General features: G+C 48.4%; 1 protein-coding gene across 1 annotated transcript in view; it reads left to right on the top strand.

Moving 5' to 3' along the window:
• The first annotated feature begins 4197 nt into the window (after positions 1–4197).
• Positions 4198–12939, top strand: part of MEI1 (meiotic double-stranded break formation protein 1) — a 53685-nt gene continuing 44943 nt past the window's right edge. Inside the window, exons 1-5 of the mRNA XM_065405142.1 lie at positions 4198–4335; positions 4877–5000; positions 9945–9995; positions 11928–12001; positions 12638–12743. Of these exons, the coding sequence (XP_065261214.1) occupies positions 4198–4335; positions 4877–5000; positions 9945–9995; positions 11928–12001; positions 12638–12743 (493 nt within the window). The remainder of the gene's footprint in view (positions 4336–4876; positions 5001–9944; positions 9996–11927; positions 12002–12637; positions 12744–12939) is intronic.

Genomic DNA, 12939 nt, shown 5'->3' with positions numbered 1-12939 from the left:
ATGTTTCTCCTTCGCAGAGGCTAGTGAAGATTAGAAGGAGAAAACGGCGGACTCGGGATGATATGTTCTCAGAGCTCCAGATGTCCTCCCACGCTGACAAAGCACAGCAGAATGCGTGGAGGCAGACAATGTCAGAGTGCAGAAAAGCACAATATGAACGAGAGGAGAGGTGGCGGGCTGAATCGGATAGGTGGCGTCAGCTTGCTGACAGAAGGCAAGAGTCGATGCTCTGGCTGCTGGAGCATCAAACTGATATGCTCCAGCATATGGTTGAGCTGCAGGAAAGGCAGCAGGAGCAGAGACCGCCGCTACAGCCCCTGTGTAACCAACAGCCCTCCTCTCCAAGTTCCGCAGCCTCCTCACCCAGACGCCCAAGAACGCGGTGGGGGGGCCTCCGGCCACCCAGCCACTCCACCCCAGAGGATTGCCCAAGCATCAGAAGGCTGGCCTTCAATAAGTGTTAAAGTTTTAAAGTGCAGTGTGTCCTTGTCCTTCCCTCCTCCCCCACCCCACCCGGCGCTTCCCTCCTCCCCCACCCCTCCCGGGCTACCTTGGCAGTTATCCTATTTGTGTGATGAATTAATAAAGAATCCATGAATGTGAAGTAACAATGACTTTATTGCCTCTGCAAGCGGTGCTCGAAGGGGGGAGGGGAGGGTGGTTAGCTTACAGGGAAGTAGAGTGAACCGGGGGGGGGGGGCGGGGTTCATCAAGGAGAAACAAACAGAAGTTTCACACCGTAGCCTGGCCAGTCACAAAACTGGTATTCAAAGCTTCTCTAATGCGCACCGCGCCCTGCTGTACTCTTCTAACCGCCCTGGTGTCTGGCTGCGCGTAATCAGCGGCCAGGCGATTTGCCTCAACCTCCCACCCCTCCATAAATGTCTCCTCCTTACTCTCACAGATATTGTGGAGCGCACAGCAAGCAGCAATAACAATGGGGATATTGGTTTCGCTGAGGTCTATCTGAGTCAGTAAACTGCACCAGCGCGCTTTTAAACGTCCAAATGCACATTCTACCACCATTCAGCACTTGCTCAGCCTATAGTTGAACAGGTCCTAACTACTGTCCAGGCTGCCTGTGTATGGCTTCATGAGCCATGGCATTAAGGGGTAGGCTGGGTCCCCAAGGATAACTATAGGCATTTCAACATCCCCAACGGTTATTTTCTGGTCCGGGAAGAAAGTCCCTTCCTCCAGCTTTTGAAACAGACCAGAGTTCCTGAAGACGCAAGCATCATGTACCTTTCCCGGCCATCCCACGTTGATGTTAGTGAAACGTCCCTTGTGATCCACCAGGGCTTGCAGCAGCATTGAAAAGAACCCTTTTCGGTTTATGTACTCGCTGGCTTGGTGCTCCGGTGACAAGATAGGGATATGGGTTCCGTCTATCGCCCCACCACAGTTAGGGAATCCCATTACAGCAAAGCCATCCACTATGACCTGCACGTTTCCCAGAGTCACTACCCTTGATACCAGCAGGTCTTTGATTGCGTTGGCTACTTGGATCACAGCAGCCCCCACAGTAGATTTGCCCACTCCAAATTGATTCCCGACTGACCGGTAGCTGTCTGGCATTGCAAGCTTCCACAGGGCTATCGCCACTCGCTTCTCAACTGTGAGGGCTGCTCTCATCCTGGTATTCTGGCGCTTCAGGGCAGGGGAAAGCAAGTCACAAAGTTCCATGAAAGTGCCCTTACGCATGTGAAAGTTTCGCAGCCACTGGGAATCGTCCCACACCTGCAACACGATGCGGTCCCACCAGTCTGTGCTTGTTTCCCGGGCCCAGAATTGGCGTTCCACGCCATGAACCTCCCCCAGTAACACCATGATTTGCACATTGCTGGGGCCCGTACTTTGTGAGAGGTCTATATCCATGTCAATTTCTTCATCAATCTCATCACCGCACTGCAATCGCCTCCTCGCCTGGTTTTGCTTTAGCATGTTCTGGCTCTGCATATACTCCAGGACAATGCGCGTGGTGTTCATAGTGCTCATAATTGCCGCGGTGATCTGAGTAGGCTCCATGATCCCAGTGCTATGGCGTCTGGGCTGAAAAAAATCGTGAAACTATTGTCTGACGGAGGGAGGGAGGGGCGAGTGACGACACGGCTTACAGGGAATTAAAATCAACAAAGGTGGCTGTGCATCAGGGAGAAACACAAACAACTGTCACACAGAATGGCCCCCCCCAAAGATTGAACTCAAAACCCTGGGTTTAGCAGGCCGTTGATTTCACGGAGGGAGGGGGAAGCAAATGAATACAGAACAAATCTGGTCCATCTATCTTTTACATCTTAGGCTGGCAGCAGACGGTGCAGTATGACTGATAGCCATCGGCATCTTCTGGGTGCTTGGCAGAAGATGCTGCATTACGATTGCTAGCTATCATCGTCAAGATGGTGCAATAGGACTGCCGGCAGGACTGAGTCTCCAGGAGACAAAACATGTCTGCCCAGGCGCCTCTGACCGAACTCACTGAGGAGTACGACGACGACGGATACCAATCGTAATACACCATCTACTGCCAAAAGGCAAGGAGCTGCTGCTGTATAGCAATGCAGTCCCACGTCTGCCAGCACCCAGATAGCCAATGACGGCTACCAGTCATACTGCACCATCTACTGCCAAAAGGCAATTAGCTGCTGCTGTGTAGCAATGCAGTACCACGTCTGCCGGCACCCAGATGACATATGGTGATGGTGAGCTGAGCTGAGTGGGCTCCATGCTTGCCGTGGTATGTCGTCTGCACAGGTAACCCAGGAAAAAAGGTGTGAAACGATTGTCTGCCGTTGCTCTCACGGGGCAGGGGGGGCTGATGACATGTACGCAGAATCCCTCACAACACTGTTTTTGCCTCATCAGGCATTGGGATCTCAACCCAGAATTCCAATGGGCGGCGGAGACTGCGGGAACTGTGGGATAGCTACCCACAGTGCAACGCTCCGGAAGTTGACGCTAGCCTCGGTACTGTGGACGCGGTCCGCTGACTTCATGCACTTAGAGCATTTTATGTGGGGACACACACAATTGACTGTATAAAAACGATTTCTATAAAACCGGCTTCTATAAATTCGACCTAATTTCGTAGTGTAGACATACCCTGAGTCCCCATAGCTAATTCAGTCTTTGACTTCTCTGAGGCTGCCAACAAGGGGCTGGTATTAGGAAGAACATTAGTACCAGTTGTAATTGTGGCTTTTGTGTTGCAGACCTCAGTAGGAACGGGAGTGAGCCAAAAGTGATTTCACATAGATCACCAAATAACCATCACCTAGAGGGCTTGTTTTAAGTGCAGTGGTATCCTCGGTCAAGGACTGATTACTCCTCCACATTCTAAGTACAAGAAGGAAAAGGCTGGCTTGGCTTTTATGTCACCCCAAAACATAGGTTGCAACCAATGAAATGTAAGGTTCTGGGTTTTCTCCTTCGGTCTCGCTTATTTTGTCATCCCTCAGTTTTCTCTTTCCTTTCTGCACATTATTTCCCCTTCCCCATTTGTTATCCCGTGTCTTTCCCCACCCATTTCCCTGCTCTCTCATCTTCTCTGTCCCCCCTCCTCCGCATCTCTCCCTCACTGTTTCTGATCCTTCCACCTGGATCCCTGCCCAAGGTTCTCATTTCCCCCTTGTTACCCCCCTGGACCCATATCAGCTTTCCCTCCCTCACCTCTGTCTCACTCCCCCACGAGGGCGGGGGTTCTGCTCTAAGGCTGCCCCCCCCCCCATGCGACGCTGCTCCAGGAACTCTCTGCTTCTCCCCTTCTAGGTTCCTCAGCAGATCCCTTCTCCCCTCTTGCCCCCCACCCCCACCCCAGCTGCCCATGACGCCAGGCAGGCACCAGGCGCATTGCATGTGGTGATGTCCTGCTGCCCCGAGTGCCCCAGTCCGGCCGGCAGTGGCTCCCCTAGGGGGCGGGCTCAGGCTGGGGATGGGAAGAAAGGTGCGGAGGGTGATGTGTGTGGCCCTTTAAGGACAGAGAGCGCCAGAAAAGAATCAACTGCCTCCCTCCCCTGGGCCCCGCCCTCACCTCCGGGATGCACGTGCTCGGTACGCACTCGGCTTCTCCCCATGCGCCAAAAATAAACCCCGCCCCTCCAGTTACGCATGCGCAGGACTTTCCGCGCCAATTCTGTGCTTTTCTTTCCCCCCCCAACCACGTGACGCCTACTCGCGGCGAGGTCCGGGCGGCGCGCGATGGAAGCGGCCGCGGAGGCGGGGCTGCTGGTCTGTGAGCGGCTCCACGCGCGTCACGACCCGCGCTGGCTCCTGCTGCTGCCCCCGCCGCTCTGCCTGGCCTGCGTCATCGAGACGCTGGGGGACGGCAGCGCCTCGGTACGGAGCCCGGCCGGGCCCTCCCCGCGCCAGCGCGCCCCGCCCCCGCCTGTCGGGACCGCCCGCTGGGGGCGGAGCGGGGTCTCAGGTTCCACATCCGCCCCCTGCGCGTCCCCACACGAGTCCCCCAGCCGGTCCAGCCCCGCCCCCTGCTTGGCCCGGCACGGCTCTCCGCCCCGCCCCCAGCCGGTCCAGCCCCGCCCCCTGCCTGGCCCGGCTCGGATCCCCACCCCCAACCCGGTCCAGTATCGCCCCCTGCCAGTATCGCCCTGGGCCTTGGTGGCCCGGCCCCGCCCCCTGCCGGCCCATTCCTCCCAGGTCACTTTAATATGGGATGGTCTCTGTGACTTGAGTCCTGGTCTCTGGTGTGGGAATAGGGCTAGTGCCCTGCCCTGCTGTGTTTCTGGGTTCCAGCACGGATCGCTCGGGCACCTAGGCACGCTGGGCTGTTGTCCCCTTGGCCTAGTGTCTTCTTCACCCCCCTTTGCATGTCATGAAGGAGATCACCAGTGATACTTTTCATTCCATCTTTAACCTTCAGCTGGTGCGCAAGAAGCATGTGCTGTCTTGCTTCCGTGATGTCCTGGCCTGGCATGCCTTGCCAGTCATTCAGCTGCTGGCACAGGACGAAAGGGTGTGTGTTCATTTCATAGGAACCCTCTTTGGTAAGAGCACCCCCTTTATGTTAACTAATACAGCTAACGGGGGAAGGCAGTGCTGATCTTTACTTTTCTGGGATCCCTCTGCCTCAGTGTTCCCTGGTTCTGTCTGCCCCATCTTGACTTTCAAAGCTCTGTGTCATGAATACTGCACTCCCGGAGAAACACTATACCTGTGCCAGTTCATATAGACTCTAGAGCATGTGAATTTTTCTCATCCAGCTGGAGCCAGAACCAGCATGTCAGTGTGGATTGTGCTCCTCTTCTTTTTTGTCTCCTTTTTAAAGTCTTGTTACAAACAGAGAGCTTTTGAGGGGTTATGTCTCTTCCCAGAATGCACTGCTGTTCTGCCACAGCAGTGTCAGAGGTATAGAATAGGTGGGACTGCAGCTTTGGGATGAAGTGGTACAAAACCAAAGAGGGGCTGGGTAGAAAGAACACATTGCATGGTTTAATAGCACAATATCCAAAACACTAATCTACATGATACCTTTGCAGCCCACGTCTCTGAATTTGTAGAAATTCTCATTGAAGCTTTAGGGCCATTCACCTGCTCCTTTCCAATCAGCTTCACAGTAGAGCAGCATATTCTAAGGGATTAGGGGAGGTGTCTTTCCAACAATGATCTTTGCTGGCCAGAGCATATGTGTGATCAGTTTTTGTTTGCATCATAGCCCTTGCAGGAAGAGTTAGTATGGAATGTTGGCCCATGGAGCAAGGAATAGTAAGGGGGGGGGGAATGGGGTGCATAGAGGTCCCAAAGCTGGTTGTTTCAGTGAACGAATATATTGGATTCTCTGTTTCTGCCTGGTTACTCCCCAGATCTCCTTTACACTTGAGATTTTTCTTGCTCTTTAGGGGAAAGTACCTCTCAAGATCCCTTCCTCTCGTTTTTCTATCCTGACACATTGAATAATTTCAGTGGTGTTTTCCCATTTTGTTTGTACATATGATGCTGTGCATTGTTAGGAACACAGCTTTGTAGATTTTAATAATTTTTTTCACAGAGGTTATACCAAGCACAGTCTGCATTTGGCCCAGTACAAATGTGAAGGAAGCAGCCCTTGCCCTGAGGAGTTTACAGACAATTCAGACCTAGATAATACAGTTCTAACACCAAACACACATGGATCCAATAACTTAGGGGGCCAATGCGTGCTTTAAAAACAGGCAATAGCATGAAAAATACCACTTCTCTATATTTTGGAAGGCTTACTGTAGAGAGGGTTTTGGGGCAGAAACTGTCTTTTGCTGTATGTTTGTACAGTGCCTGGCACAATAGGGTCCTAACTGTGGCTTCCGGGTGTCACTGTAATACATATAATCAATAATAATAAGTATTAAAGAGGGATTGGAATGATCTGATTTTGTTTTTTTTTGGTACACTAGCTATGGGAGGGAGGTCCAGAGGTAAGGGCAGCAGCATGGGGAAGGCAAAACGACCAATGTGGTGTTGTAATAATTGGCCCTACAAAGGTACATCATTAAGAACTCAATTGTCAAAAGTGTGTGAAAGTTCCTAAAATGTCACAGTAACCGATCAAGAACAAATGTTAATGGGAAAAGGTATGAAAGGGAGACAGAAAAACGGAATTATTCTAAACAGAAAGGTTACTGATGTAACTCAAGGATGGTGTTTTAAAAAAAATATGTAAAACCAATAAACCAAAATTAATGTATCAAAATCTAGGCCTAATTGGTGGACAAAATAATGATGAGATAGGCTATTCTGCCTACCACTCGTGACGTTTCCCTGGTGTTATTCAGGGCGATGATTTGCTAGGTCACTCCAATCCTTGACTCTGGGAGCCAACCTTACCCTGCTTTGCTGTGACAACCCCCACTCCTGGACACTAGCCAATATCTCTGGTCCCAGACACAACCCTAGGAACCTCCGTCTTGCAGTGTCCAGTTATGCCCGCTGGATGCTGCAAGCTTATATGTCAGTTTAACAAAGTGATATATACCAGGCTTGTTATCCCAAGGGGAGTCTCTGACAGGCTTCAGACCAAATACACTGCTTCAGGTAGAATAAACAAACAGATTTATTAACTACAAAGATAAATGTTAAGTGATTATAAATCAAAGCACAACAAATCAGATTTGGTCAAATGAAATAAAAGCAAAATGCATTCTAAGCTGATTTTAACACTTTCAATGCCCTTACAAACGTAGATGCTTCTCACCACAGGCTGGCTGGTTGCTCTTCAGCCAGGCTCTCTCCTTTGATCAGCGGTTCAGTCGCTTGGTGTGGTGTCTGTAGATATAGGTGGAAGAGAGAGGAAGAGCATGGCAAACGTCTCTCCCTTTTATCATGTTCTTTCTTCCCTCTTGGCTTTGCCCCCCCCCCCACTTCAGAGTCAGGTGAGCATTACCTCATCACAGTCCCAAACTGACCAAAGGAAGGGGGGTGACTCACTCGAGAGTCCAACAGATCCTTTGTTGTTGCCTAGGCCGGTGTCCTTTGTTCCTGTGAGGCTGGGTTTGTCCCATACATGCCCTGATGAGGTGTGAACTGCCCCTCTGCTTTTGGAGAGTTTTTGTCTGGGCTTATTTTAAGCTATGAGGACACGTTTTCAGCCTCATAACTATATACATGAAATTACAACCTATAACATTAACAATAATTACTATAACATCACTAACAACATTGCTTAGTGCATCATGAGCCTTCCGAAGACACCCAACATGACAAACTTTGCATTAGATGCCACACAATCATATTATAAGGATGAACATGGGGGTGTAGGGTGTTCCCACGAGGTACAGAATGTCACACACTCCTTATGTTGTCCTTAAATTAAAACACTTTGGAAGAAAAATTGGCTACTGAATGAAGCTTCACCATCATGGCTGCCACTCCGATGATCTACAGGGACCCCGGTCTTTCATCGTCCATATCCTAAAAAATGTCCTGACCAAACCAGGCCAAAAAAGAGCCCCAAATGACATTGCCACCTCTACTGGTTCCAACTATATCCCAAACACCACCTAAAGTAAAACAAAATCAAATGTTAACAACAACAGCAACACCAACAGCTCAAGCCTCTCTCAACCAATTTCTTCTCTTGTCCCTAAAAGGACAGTTATTACCATTTAAAAAACTGCCAAACAAAGGGGTTTTTTTTCCTTCTAAAAACTCTCTCCAGCTAATTCCCCAAACAACAACAAAAGTTGTTTAAAATAAAAACCTTGTTTAATACTTTACCTTTCAAATCCTTTAACTGTTTTCCTTTCTTTGCTTTATCTTTAATTTAAAAGTTTTTTAAAAATGTAATGGTATGTTTGCCATGGTACTAAGCAGGTGATGTCTCTGTATACCAAACCCCACACCTGGTTTAATACTGTTTAATGTTGGACAGTGACTGGGTTATGTTAACACCTTTAGCCCATTTATTTAATCTAAATGAGTACAACATTGGAAAAGGATAAAAAAGGAGGCAGTTTTGGGAGGAACATAGGCAGAAGAAAGGGAGGTTAAAAGTGAAGGAGGGAAGAGATGCAGGCTGGGGTATTGTGAAGGGCCATGGTGGTGGGCATGAATAGCCTGAATTTAACTTGGAAAGTGAAAGGAATCTAACTCTACAATATTCAGTAATAAAGGTAATTGATCCTATGATGTAGAGGGGATGGGATGAGGCAGGAAATAAAACTGCTTTCTCCAGACCCAGTGTCTCAGTATTGTTCAGTTGATCAGCTGTTTTATGTGGAGGGTTTTTGTCCTTTTGAACCATCAGAAGCAAAATACTGAACTAGAAATGTTGGTGGCAGGGCCGGCTCTAACTTTTTTGCTGCCCCAAGCAGCAAAAAAAAGCGCCGCCCCCCGAGCCCCCCCCCCCCCCCCCGCCGAGCGCCGCGCCACCGGAACCCGCCCCCCGAGCGCCACGCTGCCCCCCCGCCGAGCGCCGCCCCGCCGGAACCCCCCCCCAAGCGCCCGCCCTGTGCCGCCCCCCCGCCGAGCGCTGCACCGCCGGAGTGCCCCCCCCCGCAGAATGCTGCGCCGCGCTGCCCCCCCCCCCCGCCACCCCAAGATTGGCCGCCCCTTACCAGGTGCCGCCCCAAGCATGTGCTTGGTTGCCTGGTGCCTGGAGCCGGCCCTGGTTGGTGGAACAGGCCTGGTTTGGCAGAAGAAGGGATTGTGGTGGACCAATGCTCTGATCTAATGTGGAAGGAGGTGGGAAGATTAGTAGTCTGATCTGGTGCAGCAAAAGGTGGGATGATGGCCAAATCTTATGTTCTGGTTGTGAAAATAAAAGATTATGATAAACAGTTTTGTAACAATAGATTCAGTTTACCTCTGGAATAGTCTCAACAGGAATGTGAATTTCTAATACTGGTAGTGTTTAATTTTAGGCTAAATAATCTGTTTGGCAGTGTTCACTGCTGTAAGGGAACAGGAACAAAACTGTTCATGACAGGAGTGGGTAGAACATAAGAGACTGATCTGACAGACAGTCTGTAACTTCTGGGATTCTGGGTAGTGTGTTGTGAGTATTCTAGAAACAGACTTTTGTGAGGTGGATTTAATAATACCAGTCACAGACACTCAGATGCGCTGGTGATGGGGGTTGTGTATGTACTTAGGTGGGTGGAAACAATTATTTTAGCAAAAAAATAATAATATATATATATATCTATCTATCTATCACTATACCCCCTAAAAATAAAAACACAGCAAGCAAGTTAAAAGATTACAAGTTAGACTGTATGCTTCAGCCTCTTGTGAATTGGATACAGGGAGCACCTTGTATCCTGCTCCCAAAGAGCAATGTCCTCCCATTCTTGACAGAAAGACAGGTTGGTCTCACATGAAGCAGGGCTAATAAATGAGGAAAATGCAAGAGTCCTGAAAGGTCCCCAGATTCCTTTCAAAATCAAGCCCCAACACTGATGATCTCAAATGGGGGACATATTACGTAATTGTGATTTATATGTGAGTTGATCTTTCAGGGATGTTGCATACAGCAGAAGACAGCAGTGCACTGGATCTGTCCACTGAAGGTGAGAGGGAGGTTCTGAGTCTCACTGGCAGGTTGGGAAGAGGAATCTACTGTATCTGGTTGGATGCTGATAGTGAGAGTCTCAGCAACTTCACAAATTGAAGAGAGCAACTGTTCCCTCTCCTTGCCGGGGTGCTTTGCATGCACAGTGAGAGGGGAATAGTCTCCTAAGAATTGTTTTTGGGGGAAGCACACCCACAGCTCATTTAATCTTTGGCATTTCTGCTGCCACTGGTGTCTTTCTCACAAAAATGTTAAGAGCTGAACTGAAAAATAACCAGCTGTCTTCAGAGAGGGTATCAATTTTCAGTCAGTAGGAATGTGGGCTGGATTTGACATGGTGACATAGAGGTAAAGTGTCTTTGTCACATTACTAATCCTCTGAGATGTGCAGACTCCCAAACCGTAAAAAAGTTTAACTTATTGGTGCCTCATACCTGAAGGTTTTCATAGATTTTAAGGCCAGAAGGGACTGTTAGATCATCTATTCTGAGCTCCTGCATAACGAAGGCCTTAAAATTTTACCCTGGTACCTCTGCATTGAGCCTGTAATTTGTGTTTGGCTAAAGCACATCTTCCAGAAAGGCCCAGAGTCTTGATCTGAAATCATGAAGAGATGGAGAATCCACCATGTTCCTTGGTAACTTATTCAAAGGATTAACCACCCTTCACTGTTAATGTGTCACTGAATACCCTAACAATATAAACAGAAAAGGTATGTTCCATAAAAGCATATGCCCTAAACAAACTACACAATGGGAGCAAGATAAACCCACAACAACCTTTCATATAATATCAAACAATATACCCTGACTCCATCCTTTGTATTACCCTCATAATAGCTTTCTTGTCTGTTTGGTTGTCTGCTGGAAAACTTTTACCTCTTAAGTCAGTCTGAATGTTCCTTATACCCATGAAAAGCCTGTGATCTAAACATGTCAGAAATTGTTTTGGTTCTTCATATCAGGCAAGAGGTGACCAACGGGCACAAGAGGTTATGCAGATGTTTTTTTACTGGGAAAGCAGTTGTCTTGCTTCATGCAACTCACTGGTTGTTTTGTTAGTAAAGCCTAAAATGATGTGCAAATGGCATCTAGTGAACCTAGTTTCTTGTTGATTTCCATTATTCCACCTCCTCCTTGTCACTAGGGCAGATGGAATAAGGTTTTCTTGCAGTTACTGTGAGCAAAAAATAAGAGGTCTTAATTGGTGCTGAGGAGGTGGCAAGGTACAATTGGAACATCAAGCAGTAGAAATAGGACTTGATACGCAGAATAATCACAACAGGTGTAAATAGCTCTCAAAGCACTTTACAAAAGAGGTCAGTTTCATCATCCTACATTTGGGGAAACTGAGGGAGAAAAGTGGTTTGGTAGCACTCACCCAGCAGCAGAGCTGGGACTCAAGCACAGGTCTCCTGAGCTATAAGTCAGCCCCCTGTCCACTGGGCTATTACAACCTGGGCTGTAACAGGCCCTCAGGTACTATTGAAGAGCCTAGTCCTAGATGAGGGCCCCTCAAATTATATCTGGTCATCAACTGTGTTCTGATCTAATCTCAGAAAGGAAGTATGGGAAACTTGCCCTATGCACTACTTATTGAGTGTATTTGTTCTTTGAACAAGGGACTAATTCTTTTCCAGCCTGATATCTCTTCCTTACTTGATAGCCTGACACTGAATTGGTGACTGGAAGTTAATATCCTTGTAAACAGATGGCAGTCACTAATGCAGGGTTTATTATGACTTCACTGCAGAAAGATCAAGCTGGGTCAGGAGGGATATCAAATAACAGCAAAGGGAATATCCTGCTTTATAAGCACCCACATATGCGTTAAACAAATACTCCACCTGCTCAGTAAAGCTCTGTGGAAGATGTGTTCTGAGTAAACTCTGGTGTGTGTTATTGTTACTGATCCTGTTTCTTCTGCTCAGTTCTGGTGCGACTTGTGGCGGAGCTGAAGTTGGAGCAGTATGTACACTGTGTGTTGGATGAAAGCCAGAAAGAGGTCAGTAAAGATTATTTCCTTGCTCCCTTTGGTCCCCCAAGTTTGAAAATATGGAAAGTTACACAATATTGTGAATGGGCTCTTGTGGAATGTCCTAAATGCTGCCACTGCCTTCGTGACTTTGGCAAGGTTGACATCTGCCCTGGAATTTTTACCATCATATCCCCTCCACCATGGCAACATGGCATCCTCTGTGATTTCTCTTTTCTGTCCATTACTGCAGCAATAATATGGGCAGCTTTTCAGACCTGGAGCTGCTTGGCAGGCCTGCTCCCTTCACTTGTGCTCTCTTCATTGCCAGGTTCATCACAAAATGTCAAACTTCCCCAGAGCACAGAAGCTTGGGAGACAGCAGAGATGGGGAGAGGGTTAGCCAGCTCCCCCATCCACCTACACATCAGCTTTGGGGGTGCAGCAGCAGGGCAGAAACCAGGAGGAGATTACTGCCGGGAGATTTGGTGGATGTGTTTAGGGACAATTGTCTGGACAAACATATGAACAGTTAAGGGGGTTCCACTGGCTTAGAAGGTCCCATTTTGAGGGATTCATTGCACCATGAGGGGAGTTCACCATTTTGTAGGTGTTTCCCATTTTGGGACACATCCTTATTGGTGGTTTGTTTTCTTCCCTCCCCAGTTATCTAAGGCAGCCACCATGAGAGGGAGCCTGCCTATGTTTAATCTCCTGGGCAAACTGGCAGATGCCATCCCGGGCTTAGCTGATATATTGGTGATTGAACACGGTGAGTCATGCTTCATTATATCATGGTAGCATCTAGAGGCCCTAACTGAGAGAGCGAGACAGACACTAAAACAACGAGGAGTCCGGTGGCACCTTAAAGACTAACAGATTTATTTGGGCATGTGCTTTTGTGGGTAAAAACCCACTTCTTCAGATGCATGGAGTGAAAGTTACAGATACAGGCATATATATACTGA

This window comes from Emys orbicularis, chromosome 1 (assembly GCF_028017835.1).
Source record: "Emys orbicularis isolate rEmyOrb1 chromosome 1, rEmyOrb1.hap1, whole genome shotgun sequence".
NCBI classification, from domain to species: domain Eukaryota; kingdom Metazoa; phylum Chordata; order Testudines; family Emydidae; genus Emys; species Emys orbicularis.
This window is presented reverse-complemented; position numbering and strand designations above follow the sequence as displayed.